At 53.4% G+C, this 13,792-nt stretch overlaps 2 protein-coding genes across 12 annotated transcripts in view; one reads left to right on the top strand and one right to left on the bottom strand.

Annotated features, from left to right (window-relative positions):
* LOC144316975 (uncharacterized) overlaps nt 1-13,792 on the top strand; it is a 92,543-nt gene that overhangs the window by 72,233 nt on the left and 6,518 nt on the right. The window lies entirely within an intron of this gene.
* Nucleotides 4,001-13,792, bottom strand: part of TRAF3IP2 (TRAF3 interacting protein 2) — a 41,833-nt gene continuing 32,041 nt past the window's right edge. For 8 of the 10 annotated variants that reach the window (XM_077902738.1, XM_077902741.1, XM_077902739.1 and 5 more), the window contains 4 exons: nt 11,493-11,561; nt 10,066-10,182; nt 6,742-6,816; nt 4,001-4,481 (listed from right to left, as the gene is read on the bottom strand). In XM_077902738.1, the coding sequence (XP_077758864.1) occupies nt 4,335-4,481; nt 6,742-6,816; nt 10,066-10,182; nt 11,493-11,561 (408 nt within the window). In that variant the 3' untranslated portion in view covers nt 4,001-4,334. Of the gene's footprint in view, nt 4,482-4,514; nt 4,773-6,741; nt 6,817-10,065; nt 10,183-11,492; nt 11,562-13,792 lie in introns of those variants that run through there. The other 2 variants (XM_077902743.1, XM_077902742.1) reach the window with 2 other exon arrangements.

The raw sequence follows: 13,792 nt of genomic DNA, 5'->3' as shown, positions 1-13,792 counted from the left end.
TGGCTTGAGGCTAAGGACAAGGACTTGGGAGCAAATGCACAGGCACAGAGGGAGGGGTTGTGGTGCATGACAGGGGGGTGAGTGGGCAGCTCATGAGTGCCCAGGGCCCCCCGAAGCTTCCCTGCTCCCACCAAGTATCCTGTGACTCTATCTGAAAGCTTTTTCCAATAGAAAATGGAACAAATCAGAACAGTTAGGAAGATGTTCTCCTGCCTGGGTGCAAGGCCTCCCCAAATACCAGCTCTATGAACTGGGCGAGGCTCTTGGCATTATTGATGTACCTCCTGGTAAAGGGGACCTTTCCCGCAGATCCCCCCCCAACTCAAAGGAGAGTTATCATGACCCGTACCTTTCTCATTTCTTCATCTGAAAGGTACTGCCGATTTCCCAAACACCTTTGTATTATTCCAACGAATGCTACTCTTGTAAGAATCAGAAGCACGGGGGGAAAGATGAATATTACAGTATTTAAAAATAAAAGCATTTTCCATTGTTTTTGCTCTGGAGATTAGCCAGATAAAACTGAAACAAAATTGATCAAAGAGCAGATTTTATCTGTAAGCTTCGGGGAGGTGCCAAAGTCCTTTAAGTTGTGCTTTGGTTTTCTATAATACTAGTATAAAATAAATAGGCCAGACTACCTCAAGAAAAGTCACACTCCGTCTAATCACAGCAATAATTAATTCCCCAAAGAATTTCCCCTAGAACAAGTTGCAACATGATCATTTAATCCTCCTGCTGCCAGAGGACAGAGGGGCATCTTCCCTCAGGCCTCCTAGGTTCCTAAGGCTCATTTTACCCTCTGGGAGATCCTAGGTCATTTGTTGAGCAAATGTACCGTCAAAAGCCAGAACGTTTTCTAAGTTTGCCAAATACATGTCTGCAGACCAGAAGCCAGGATATCTGGGTTCTAGTCCTGGGGTGAATTTAAACAAGCCCTGGTTTCTGTGGGCCTCAGCATTCCCACGGGAGGAACGATGCTGCAGAGGTGCATGATTTCTAGGGGCCTTTTCAGGTTGGAAATTCCAAATGGTCCCAGAAACAAATGATTTAAGAATTAAATTTATTTTAGTGCCTTCTCTCTTCCTTCCTGGTTTTTGTTTTTACTTGGCGGGTGGGCTCACATAGAGCTATTTATCTCGAAGAGTAACGCATCATTCTTCAGGATGAGAGGCATCTCTTCCTTGTCGTATTTTCCCACAGTCTAACTAACCTTCCTTCTCTTTTCACTCGCCACGAGGAGGTGGGGCTCACTGATTCTTTTTGGTTCATTAGGAAGAAACAGAAAGATCCTGTGTTTTGAGAAACTCTTTCTGGATCATTTCCCAATGATCACAGGACTTTGCAATCCCTTTGGCAAAGGTGATGGTGACAATGGGGTGTTTGGCAAAGTGGTGGAGGTGGTTAATGAAGTGGCTGAGGTTAAGAAAAAAATGCTCTTGGCAAAACATCTCGAAACAAGGTCTGGAATGCCCAAAGCGGAGGGCTGGCCTCCCTTGCTGAGATGACTGAGAAAAACTCCATATCTTTAAATAGGTAATTCATTTCATTGGGGAAAAAAAAGGAAAGAGTATCAACAACAATAATTTTTTCTGAGCACCCAACTGAGAAATAGTCAGTCTAATACCTACTTAGATCGTAGCCAGGTGCCGAGATGGCTTTGGGTGATATAGAGGTTAAGTCAAACTAACCAGGCATATGTAGGTATATTCATTAAAAATTACATCTCAAATGTTAAGTCCGTCACCAAATAGTAGACAAGAATCTAACCTTGCATTCTGCACACCTCTCCCTGGAGATCAGTTTCGGTCTAAATAAAGCCTTGAGGCTAAGAGGTTATTTTTACTGAGTCAGCCCTACCCAACTTCCACCCCCAAAATATCTGCAGATGAATGCACCAGGGCAGGGATAACATCTAAATTAACCAAGTGTTAATCTTGGTGTCAGTGCTCTCAAATAGTTGTTAAAATTCCTTTGATGTCCATGGTCATCAGATTTCATAGAAACTTCAAGGGTCAGACTTTTCATCACCTGGCCAGGTGTTGAGTGTGTGTGTGTGTACTTTTTGTTTTCCTTTTTTTTTTTTTTTTTGCTACAAGTGCCACCAGCTGTAACACTTTAATGACTACTTGCGGAACACCAGGGACCTTCCTTTGGCATGCCTGGGGGGTGAGAACGGTGGCTGAGACCTCAGGACAGGTCTCTGAAGGGAGGAGGGGTAACACCATCACATTATTAAACCCTTGCAAACTAGAAACATTTCAGAGAAGTAATCGCTGATGTCATTTTACTTACAATCGGGTGAATCCTTAATTCGGTGTCACCTCCAAAAAAAGATAATAAAAAAAGATGGTGTCGCCTCCAAAAAGGATAATAAAGAGAGAGAAAGAAGTTTGTGTTTGGGGCATTTCTTAGGCATTTTGAGTTAATCACACAAGATAGTCCCACCAGGTCCCAAATGCTACAGTGCGAAAGATGCTTGTGATAGTCTTACTCTGGGTAATGATGACTTCAGGTATGCTAGCTTTCCCCCCTTTCCTGTTGTTGTTGTTTATTTTTTTAATTAAATTTTTAAAGGATTTTTATTTATTTATTCATGAGAGACACAGAGAGAGAGAGAGGGGGGGGGGAGAGAGAGAGAGAGAGGCAGAGACACAAGCAGAGGGAGAAGCAGGCTCCATGCAAGAGGCCCGACACGGGACTCGATCCCTGGACCCCAGGATCATGACCTGGGCCGAAGGCAGGCGCTAAACCGCTGAGCCACCCAGGGATCCATGTTGTTGTTGTTGTTTTTTATTTTATTTTTTATTTATTTATTTTGTGCTGTTTTTTTTTAAATGAAGACATTCACCTTTACCACCCAGTAGACTCTCTAGGTAGCAATGTAAATGAAGTTGTGTTCTTTGCAATTCATCAGCAAACTTTCCTGTTTATAGTTGGTGTTTGTCCTTTCCCTACAGTCACATCCGAGGCCTGAACTAGCTCACAGCACAACTGAGCCTTGTTTCAGAGATTAGGTGGATGGGTAGCAGGAAGCAGTAACCACCCCCCCTCCAAATCTTCATATTAGCTTACTACTTAGGCCATAACTAACGTCAGCCCACTTTGTGCTATAGCTTATGTAGATTTTATACACACACACACACATATGTATATATATTTCATATACAGATATGTTTATGCTTTCTCAAGATCAGATGAACAAGGTATCTATGTTTCTAAAATTACAAATGTGAGGGTGCTGTTGAAGAGACTTAAAAAAGAAGAAAATGTCTCTGTTAAGGAAATGTAATTTTATCCTCTGGGAGATAGAATTATGAAAAGTCAGTCATCCTTCTATAGAGTATCTAGGGGCACCTGGGTGGCTCAGTGGTTTAGCACCTGCCGTCAGCCCAGGGTGTGATCCTGGGGTCCTGGGATCCAGTCCCACATGGGGTTCCCTGCAGGGAGCCTGCTTCTGCCTCTGCCTGTGTCTCTGCCTCTCTCTCTGTGTCTCTCATGAATAAATAAATAAAATATGAATTTTTATAAAAAGTGTCTAGGACTTTGGTCCCAGACCTTAAGCCATTTAGGACCCTAGAGATATTTTTGTCCATGTCATTTCAGAAGCGAGTCCTCAGGCTTTCAGGCAAGTGAAAGGACCTGCTTAAGGTCACACGGCTAGCTGGCGGTAGGAGCAGGACCAGAGCGCAGAGCACCACCACCACCGCAGCCCCCCCACCTGCCGCCTCCTCTGCTCCCATCGCAGGCACGGACCTGCAGAGCCAGGCCCTCTTATGTAGAATCACGGTTGTGCGTTGTACAGAGCGGTTTCTGTGGAAGAGAGTAAAGCTTTGAAGATCACGCTCAAAGGGGCTGCGTAACTCTGGCTCTAATCTTCATAGAGACCAGTCGGTTACATGTATCTGACGCTACATCTAAGCAGCTTACCTGAAGCAACTGCCCGCGCCATGAGGAATTAGCGCCCATCTATCTCCTTTGAGAGAAGTAAAAAGCCACCTTACAAAAGACTCAATATTTTATTATTGGCACAGGAATCAGGCTTGGTCTGAGGGCGCCCGGGCATCTGGCTGAGTCACAGAAGTAGCTCTAAGCAACGGGGGGTGTTTGTGCTCCTTCCATCTACTGCGGCGTCAGTCATGTCGCCTACGAGCCAAGCAGGGCGAGGCCCAGAGCGGACGCCGCAGCCGGTCAGGAGCAACGGACTGGGGGGGGCGGCGGGTAGGGGGGTCAGAAATCGCAGAGGAGGACAGTCCCCTGGGGCCGCACAGCCTGGGCCTGAAGGGTCTCGTGGGAGCGGCATGGCCCCGGGCCTGGGGTGAGGGCCGCGGGCGTCACAGGGGCACCACCTGGAGGGTGGGCAGGGGCCCCCGGGGAGGGGCTATGTACTCCTCCTCTCGGAGCAGCCGCAGCAGGATGTTCTTCTTGTTCTTGGGCCAGCTGTAGACGTGAGTGTTCTGCAGCCAGGTGGGCACGTGCTCCTGGGGGCGAGAGGGGGCCCGAGGGGGCGGCCTTTAGGCAGGAGCCTGGACCCCGGACCCCAGGCTCGGTCCCCAGCCCGCTGGGCTCCTGGAAGGGCTTAGGCCGAGGCGCTCGGGTGCGAGCCGTGCCTCCCCTCAGGGAGGCCTGGGGGTCCTCGCGGCTTGAGGAGCAGCATGCTGACCCGAACTCCGCATCCTTTATCCTATGCCCCTTACCCGGGGAAAGCCGAAGCCGTGAGCCGGGGACCCCGAGGGCGCGCCTCACACCGCCCTCCCGGAGTGGACGTTCTGCTGGGGGACACATAACAAATAAGCGACGTACAGGGGTGTCTGATGCCCGTACACGCCAGGGAGAAAAATAAGACGGAGAAAGGGGAAAGGGAGGCGGCGCCGGGGCGGGGCTGAAAGGTCGGCGGCTCTCACTCGCGTGTTTAGGAAAGGCCTCGCTGAGCAAATGAGCCGACACCTACGGGAGCAGAGGGGGCCAGCTCTGTGGATGTCTGGGTCCGGGCAGTGCAAAGGCCCTGTGGCGGGGCCGTGCCGGGCCTGTTCGAGGAGCGGCCGGCCTGTGTGGCCAGAGAGGAGGCCGTGAGACAGCGCAGGCGAGCAGGCCTGGAAGCAGAGGGGCCCGTGCCAGATGGGGCCTTGCAGGTTTTTTCTCTGAGCGGATCGGATCCTTTGGGGATTGCAGAAGAAGCTCAGAAGCAGCCTCTGCTACACGCCAGGCATCACGTCACACTGGGTGTCGACGACACCCAAATGAAAAAGACACAGTTCCTGCCCGGAGGAGTCCAGCGTCTAAGATGGGGTGTAAACGAAAGTGTAAAGAAACCGTGTGCTAGGCAGCAGTGGGCCGAAGGGGCGGGAGGTGGGAGCAGTCGGCCCCGAGCACAGGCGACAAGGGAATTGTCGGAAAAAGTCTTAAAAACATGAATAAAAGCCAACCAGGAGCCGGTCTCCTTTTCCATCACCACGTTCCCGCCAGTCTCCTCCCCGAAGCACGTCCTGGGGGAGCCAAGGCCCTGTAGCCAAAGCGCTCAGCAGAAGGATAATCCGGTCTATTGGCAAAGGGGACGGGAGGTCAGAGGAGTCTAGGCGGACGGGGCGGTAGAAGGCTGAGCGGGGGTGGGGGCACACAGACAGGGAAGGGCATCACGAACGGGGAACAGACAGTGCGAAGGCGCGGGAACGAGAAAGAACGCGGCGGGGGCGTGGGCAAGGGCGCGGGCGAGGGCGCGGGCGCGGGCCCAGTCCAGGAGGACCAGAGCACAGAGGCGCCGCGCCTGCCCGGGGCGGGGAGGCCGGGAGGCCGAGCCGTGGGCACAGCCCGCTGCACAGCCGGGGCCCCGTCTGTGAGGCGGGGAGAGGCGTGCTCGATCTTTCCCACCCCAAGGCCTCTCAGCTGGAGAGAGACAGACCAGGTCTCCGGTTCAGACGTTCCTCTTTGAGGGCAGGGAGAGGACGGCTAGTGCAGGGTCAAAGGACACAGGGAGACCAGTAAGGGGGCCCTGCAGCAGGAGCAGCGAGAGCCCAGAAATGCATGCTGTCGCACAGGGTGTGACCCTCGGGATCCCCGCATCCCTCTCATGTCAGTGGGCCTCTGCCCCCTTCCTCGCAGAAGACCTGCAGCCCTGATGCCCCGGGGACCCCCGCCCCGGGTGCAGCTGGGCCCGAGGCAGGGTGCTGTGGGACGCTCAACACCTTTATCACACCTCTGTCTTCCCTCTGCCGAGCCTGGAGCATGGCCTCGGGGTGATTCTTTGTCCCCCTCCCTCCCCTGCCAGAATGTTCTTCTGGTGTAAAAAAACCTTCATATGAACCACAGCAAACCCTCACTTTGGCAACTCTGTAGATCTAATTGCTGTCATCTACAGATTTGGGAGCTGAACTCTGCAGCAAAATACTTCTGCGGACAGTCAGCAAAAAAACCCTACACGTCTTGACTTTTATGTATGAGAGATAAGAAGTATCAGATGAACAGTCTTTTTTTTTTTTTTTTTCTCTCTCATGAGTTAAAACACAAACGACTGCTTTGTGTGTAAAGGCTGTTTGCACAATTAGGACAGCGATGGTCCATCAGATAACACCTTAAAACCTTCCTGATGCATGCTGCTGAGTTGAGCGCTGCAACCTGTGGATCTTTCCGGTAACACGGTTATCTCTAAGGACTGAGAAAGGGTTCACCAGCTCTGCACGTAACATCCCAGATAGCAAGCCAACCAAAGCTAGAATCGTAAGGTGGTTTTGTTTGTTGGTTTACCTTCTTCGCATTCGGGAAGAGCACAGGGATGAATCTGAAGTTCATGCTTCCTTGTTTTATGAACTCAATCTGCATCTGGAACACAGAGTCGGAAGGTTTGACTTGGGGAACGAGGAGGAGTTCATGGCACCCCCCACCACGCAGGCCCACCCGGCGTTTTTATTCCGATCTCCTTTGTTTTTTTTTTAATCCGATCTCCTTTGAGGGCCACACACACCCGTGTTTTTAAGCGCTCCCCGTTACACACGCACGCCACTCACTCACTCGTTGTTTATTGAAGGCTACGAAAAGTCACGCTCTGTGCGGGACCTCGGGTTTCAAGGATTCGGACAACCTTTCGGGGTGAGCTGGGCTGGCTCACATCGGCTCACGAGAGCCAGTTGTGTGCATCCCTTCCCAGTTCTGCGTTCAGTGACTTTACACTGATAGCTTGGAATTGGCTGTAAGGAGAGCATCTATACCATGGAAATGGGAAAATCCTACAAATCAGTATTTTTGAGAACCAGCTCACCAGAACACTACCGACACTATCACTATCCTCTCGAAGCCAGCAGACTGGTAAGCAGGGAGAAGGATAGACCGCCCACCACAGGGCAGTGTGAGAAGTAAGAACAAATTGCCGCGGAAGCCCAAAATGAGGGCCATCCATCCTCATCGGTGATCTGAAGGACGGTTACGAGGGAGGGGTCACTTAGATACTGAACGACAAGAAGGATCTGGTCAGGCCGAGGAAGTAGGGGTGAGGCGAAGGGCATTCTCAGCAGAGCCAACAGCACAAGCAATGTCTGGAGGTGCCCGCGAATGTTGGCCGGGGTTGGGACCAGCAAGCATCGCTTGCAGGTGGAGCAGCTGGGCTAGGGAGGCAGCGGGAGATGAGGCTGGGGGTCAACTGCGAGGAGCTCTGCGCGCCACCCTGTAGGTTCCCCACACAGTTCCAGCTCGCTCTGACACGTCGCTCAGGCCTCAGCCGCCGAGCACTCTATCACCCCCAGAATCTCCAAGGTGAGGGGGGCTGGAGTCTTCCCAATGCTGTGACCAGCACCAGGCTTTCAGTCATCGGATGACAAGGAGACGAGGAATCATGTGTTCCCAAGTACCTCATCTTCCAATTGATTTTTATGACTGAGAAGTCTTCGCCGTGCAGGGGAATAAAAACAGGACAGAGAAGAAAGTGACAGCGGTGACAGCTGGTTATTGAAGTCACCATAGAAACCCCCTCATAAACACACACACACACGCACACTCACACACAAACGCTTCACGAGGTTTGTTTTTTCTTTTTCTCAGAACCACTGTCTTTTAAAATTCAGAGGCCCAAACGCGTATTTTCAGAAGGATCCGTGCCCCGTGCACCGGGGAAGCACCAATCACCAGGACAAACACGTGGGAGGAAGGGCCCGGGGTTTGCAAGTTGTAAGTGAAGAAGTGGACGTCGCCTCTGGCGTCCAGGACCCTGAATCCGTAAAGTCTTGCTCGTGCAGCAGGGCGCCCGACCTGCCGGCAGGCCCCACGGCGGCCGTGTGTTGTCACTTCCTCTCCTGGTCCGACACGGGCTTCTGGCCAAGTCGGTGGCCCTCGGGTGCGGTTACTCGCGGCTACCTCCTCGCCGCCTCGGGCCTCGAGGCCTCTGCTGCCTGGAGGGCGCCCGGACGTGGTCTTAGCTGGCCTCGTCGCCCCTCCAGGGATAAGGAAGGGCCCAAGCACCGTTGTCCCCAGGAGTTCGGAGACAGTCTGGTTCGCGGCTGGGTGGCGTCGGGTGAGCGCCGAGGCCGAGCTGCTCCACGGCCACGCACGCCGACAGCGCTCGACGGCTTTCCTCGGGGGCTGGCGGGACCCGGAGCCCTTCCCACACACCAGGTCGCCTCCCAGGCCTGGCAGCTTCCTAGAGACACCCCGGGGGACACCGAGGGCTTTGGGGCCTTGCAGAGGCGAGCAGAAGCTGGACCCTCCCCTGGGCCCCGGGAGAGGACGGAGTGGGCTGCCTCCTGGCCCGACGCTCCGCCTGCACCCCCTGGCCTCGGCTTTGACTTTGGGTTGGTTCTAAGCTCAGATCAGTGGTCGGCGGGTGGGGAACCCCGTCCACCCACCCATCAGGCCCCTTTTCCCGAGCTCCTGGTCCGCCGGATGGACCCGGACCTAGGCTGGCCCCTCCGAGGTGAAGCGGCCTGTCCCGCGCTGGCTGGCGTCCTGCCCTGTGCCGCTTACGGGGTCCGTCCGGCCCTCTTAGGCGTCCTGCCCCACTCTCCTGTCTTAGTCCCTGATGCTTTCTGCCCATTGCCGATGCCTGTGGACCGTTGCTGTTGAAACGGAGCCTGCAAGTTCTGGTCCCATGGATGTCAAGCCTTCTTAAATCTCAGAATCTGGGCCCCCGGGGGGCTCAGTGGTTGGACACCTACCCTTGACCCAGGGTGTGACCACGGGGTCCTGGGATCGAGTCCCGCATCGGGCTCCCCGCAGGGAGCCTGCTTCTCCCTCCGCCTGTGTCTCTGCCTCTCTCTCTGTGTGTCTCACGAATAAATAAATAAAATCTTAAAAAAACAAACCTCAGAATCCTTGGGAAGCACACAAGCCCAAAAGGGCGAGCCAGCTCTGGCTGAGATGGGCTGGGAGGCCCCGAGCCGCCCTGGCCCCAGCACCTGTGAGCACCCGCTGGGGGCTCCGCGGGACATTTTGCAAGTCACACGTCTTGTCCGGCGTTCCAGCCAAGCAGGCAGCGTATCCCCACAGCGTCTCTGTCATCCCGACAGGCGTGGGGATCGCAGACCCGCAGAGGAGCCAGTTCCAAAGCTGGGTGATCTTTCCGGTCCGAATGTTCTATCAGGCTCCCAGCAAGCCTGGCTCCCTGATACATTTGTCCCACGGGCTTTGGCCTGGCCGAGCCCCGAGGTCAGCTGTGGCCGCGGCCGGGCTGCACGGACGAGGGAGGATCCCTTCCCGGGACCTGAGCACCGAGATGTACCCTGCGCTTCACAGGCACCATTTCACGGACTCTTCGCAACAGCCCGTAAGTGTCAGCGACCCGTCGTGTGATCAGGGACACAGAGGCACGGCGAGCTTCGGGCGGTTGGCCCGGTCCCACCACGACGCGCGAGGAAGCAGGACTTGAGCCGCGTCCACGTGACACAACAGCGTGCGGCGCCCGGGGCGGCCTCCCAGCCCGCGGGTGGACCGCAGAGCCAGCAGAGCCCCGTTTTCCGGGGCCCGGGAGTGAGAGATCTCACGTGAACCCCCGCCCGGCCACAGGCAGGAGGCGAGACCCGGGGCTTGGTCACCTGCCCGCCCGCCAGCCCCGCCCGCGCGGCCTCCCGCGCTCTGCCCGCTCACCAGCCGATGGATGTACTTAGTATGTAGGCCGTGCTCGTCCTCGTCCAGCTGCGACTCGGCACCTTCCACATCCTGTTTGTATTTGGGGCTGATTGCTACAATTATCATCACTGTCTTCTGTTAATGAGAGAGAAGCATGTTTATGGGAGTGTAAAGTGCGGTCCATTTGGTGCAGGCGGGCTGGCAAGGGGCCAGCGGGGCCGGGCGCGCTGACAGACCCCCGGGCTGTCTGCGGACAGACGCACGGACAGTCTCGGGCACCGGGGGCCCCCGTCGGCGGACTCCCGTCTCCCCCGCTGCCCCCTGTCTCCCTCCCGCTCCCTTCAAACACAGAGCAAACGGCTCTGCTACATGGAGGCACTTTGGCCCCTCTTTCCCCACAAGCATCCCTGACAAACGTCTCATAAGCCTGAATCACGAAGCGCTTCTGCATCGTAGCAAAAAGGCTGTGCAACAGCACCGCTCAGGCCCCCTCCCTGGGGTGCTGGAAGGAGGCCTCAGAGACTGTGCTCCCCGCTGCCCTGCTGGTCTGCAAGCCCCCTCCCTGGGGCGGCTGGGGGAGGCCTCAGGGACTGTACTCCCCACCACCCTGCTGGCCTGCAAGCCCCCTCCCTGGGGCGGCTGCAGGAGGCCTCGGTGACTGTGCTCCCCACTGCCCTGCTGGTCTGCAAGCCCCCTCCCTGGGGCGGCTGCGGGAGACCTCAGTGACTGTGCTCCCGGCCGCCCCCCTGGCCGTGGACGTGTGGACGTGTCTGCACAGCCAGGAGCGGCAGCCTCTTTAGCACAAAGCAAACACCAGGCTGCAGACACAAGGAAAAGCCACAAACCCCCAGGCTGCCGAGACTGTCCCCCACCTCTCCCTCCAAAAGAAGCGGCTGAAGCTGCCGACACGGACACACTGGCAGCAATCAATTTCTATCTTGTTAAAGCACAAAGTGTCCCAGTGGTCAGTATAGATTCTGTCAGTGGAAAACAAATCACAGGGCTGCGAGAGGGCGCCCGGGCGGGGGCCGGGGTGGCGGCCGGGGTGGGGGGTGCACTACCCGGGCAGCCTCCCGGGACAGCTCTTGAGCCCAATCCCGCAAAACGCTTGGGGTGGCTTCAGATTAAATTGAATTCTGTCTCTGCCTCCCTACTCCCTGCCTTCATTTCCTCTTTTCCTTTTCTGCTCAAAAAAATTGTTTGCTCTGATTGTTATCAACCACCTGTGTCTGGTTTGACCGTTATTTCCTGCCGGTGCATGTCCACGAGGGTGACCCCATCCTTCCTTTCCAGGTCTTTGCACGGCTGCCAACAAGGGAGGCTTTGTTGGGACTTTCTCAGCTTTGGACTTGGTGCGCCTGCCAGTGCTTCTCTCATAAAATAACTCCGCAAGCTGATGGTCTTTTTCACCAGAAAACAAGCTCAGAATTTGGGAATGTACTTACATCTCTAAGGTAGCGTTCCATCCACTTAATGATATCAATGCCTCGGATTCTATCCTCAAATATGTCAATCTACGAGAAACAAGAGGTGGGAGGTGGCTCTTAACGAGAAGCTTTCTCTAGTTGCAGAGCAAGAGAAAACACAAGAGACTCTATGTATTTAAGATTGGAGAAATCACGAATTCTTTCTGCAGGGAGGAACATACAAGTCTGAAAAACAAAAATGCAATTTTTCTTAAAGTGTTCCCTGTTTCAACATTAGTAGGCATTTAAGCATTTCATATCCATAATTAGGATACAGTGGTACCCACCAAAATGTACCTATGCTTACGCAATAATTACGTCTAAAAAAAAAATCTGAGACACATAGTGAACCGCGTTGGATAGAAGCCGGAAATATACATGTATCTGTAATTTGAAAGGCAAACACGATATGATGCTGGAACATTTTAATGAGTGTGTGGTGTGCAAGTACTGAGATACAATTCTGGTGCTTTCCTTGCCTTAGCCAGGTCATTATTATGGTATCATGTCCCGTTTCGGTCTATACGTTTAAAAAGCATTGTATGAAACTTGGGGCAAATCCAAGGAAACTGTCATGGAAACAACTACGGAGTTGGTGGGAACGGGTTTATGATGAAAGTCAAGAAGCAGAACTCTCAGGCCTCGAGAAGACATATTAAATGTCAAGTCTTCGGAGGAATATCCGAAGGGGAGAAAAACCAGCTCTTTCCTATTTTTCAGAAGGCCAAATCGGAAGGCCTTGCTGGGGCTCAGGCCTGTCCTGCAGCCAGAGGGGAATGTACCTGCGTACGAGGTGTTCTGGTTTACAAGGTGGACCATATACTAGAATGGGTAACTCGGGGAGAGCGACCTTGAGGACGGCTTATTTGACGCAGCCACACTGCTCTGAGATCAATTGTCCTAAACGTCACTCCACCATTTGAGACGGATCGAGTCCTAGCCATTGGGCAAGCTCGGCACGCCGTCCATGGCCCAGGCTTCCTTCCCCCTTTCCCTCACGTGCCCTGTCTACTTGACTCCCTGGCACCCTGAAAGCACAGCACGCGCCTCCCTGCCCCCTGTGAATCCTCCTCACACGCTGACCCCCTCGTCCTCACCTCACCCGCCTCCGCCCCATTGTGGCCAGTGGTACTGGACAGTCCACACATTATTACAACATCCTTTCATTTGCTGGATATCTCATTTATGTCTGCCTTAACTCTTCAGCCTGGCTCCACTCTTCCTGCAGAAGGAGAAAGTGCCTCGAGTGCACCAAACTGTCCAGTACCTACAGTACGCAACACATCGCTAGGTCAGAAGATGTCTCTTTACTGATGGCACATCTCAAATGAAACAAATGGCTCTCCTTTTGGTTTGGATGATCTTTTTTTTTTTAATTTTTATTTATTTGTGATAGTCACACAGAGAGAGAGAGAGAGAGAGAGAGAGAGGCAGAGACACAGGGAGAGGGAGAAGCAGGCTCCATGCACTGGGAGCCCTACTTGGGATTCGATCCCGGGTCTCCAGGATCACACCCTGGGCCAAAGGCAGGCGCTAAACCGCTGCGCCACCCAGGGATTCCTGGATGATCCTTTTGGTTTGGAGGATCCCTGCTTTAAAACATCTATGGCGGGTGCCTGGGTGGCTCAGTTGTTGAGCTTCTGCCTTTGGCTCAGGTCGTGATCCTGGAGACCCAGGATTAAGCCCCACATCGGGCTCCCCCTGCATGGAGCCTGCTTCTCCCTCTGCCTGTGTCTCTGCCTCTCTCTCTATCTCTCTGTGTCTCTCATGAATAAATAAAGAAAATGTTAAAAAAACAAAAAATAAAACATCTATGGCCAAAGACCACATGAGGTAATCTTGCGAAAGCTCGTGCGGATTTCTGCGACTGGGTCCGTAATCCACTTCTATTACATGAGACAGAAGCAGTACGGGGTCAGGGTTGAGAAGACACAGACAGCTTGGCTCTACCCTTGGTTCTACTGTTGGCTTCTGCACTTGCCACTTGCATAACTTTAAAAACATCACCGAAACTCTCTAAGTCTTATTACCCTTATTTGTAATATGTGGTTACTAAACCTACTTCCCAGGATGGTTGTGAGGATTAAAACAATTGGACATGGAAAAGGTGTACCATAAAGCCACGTTTGAAGAAAGTACTCAATACATGGTTATATTTATTGTTACCCTAGCACCTAAACCATTCCTCGTTACTGAGGTGGATGGACTTCCTGGGAGGCACATGTGCTGGACATCTCTCATTGGTCTCTCCAGATCTCCGCCAAAGTCTACAGCTTCTA

The sequence above is a fragment of the Canis aureus genome, chromosome 7 (assembly GCF_053574225.1).
Source record: "Canis aureus isolate CA01 chromosome 7, VMU_Caureus_v.1.0, whole genome shotgun sequence".
Classification (NCBI taxonomy): Eukaryota; Metazoa; Chordata; class Mammalia; order Carnivora; family Canidae; genus Canis; species Canis aureus.
Note: the sequence above shows the minus strand (reverse complement) of the source record. Positions and strands in the feature narration are given on the sequence as shown.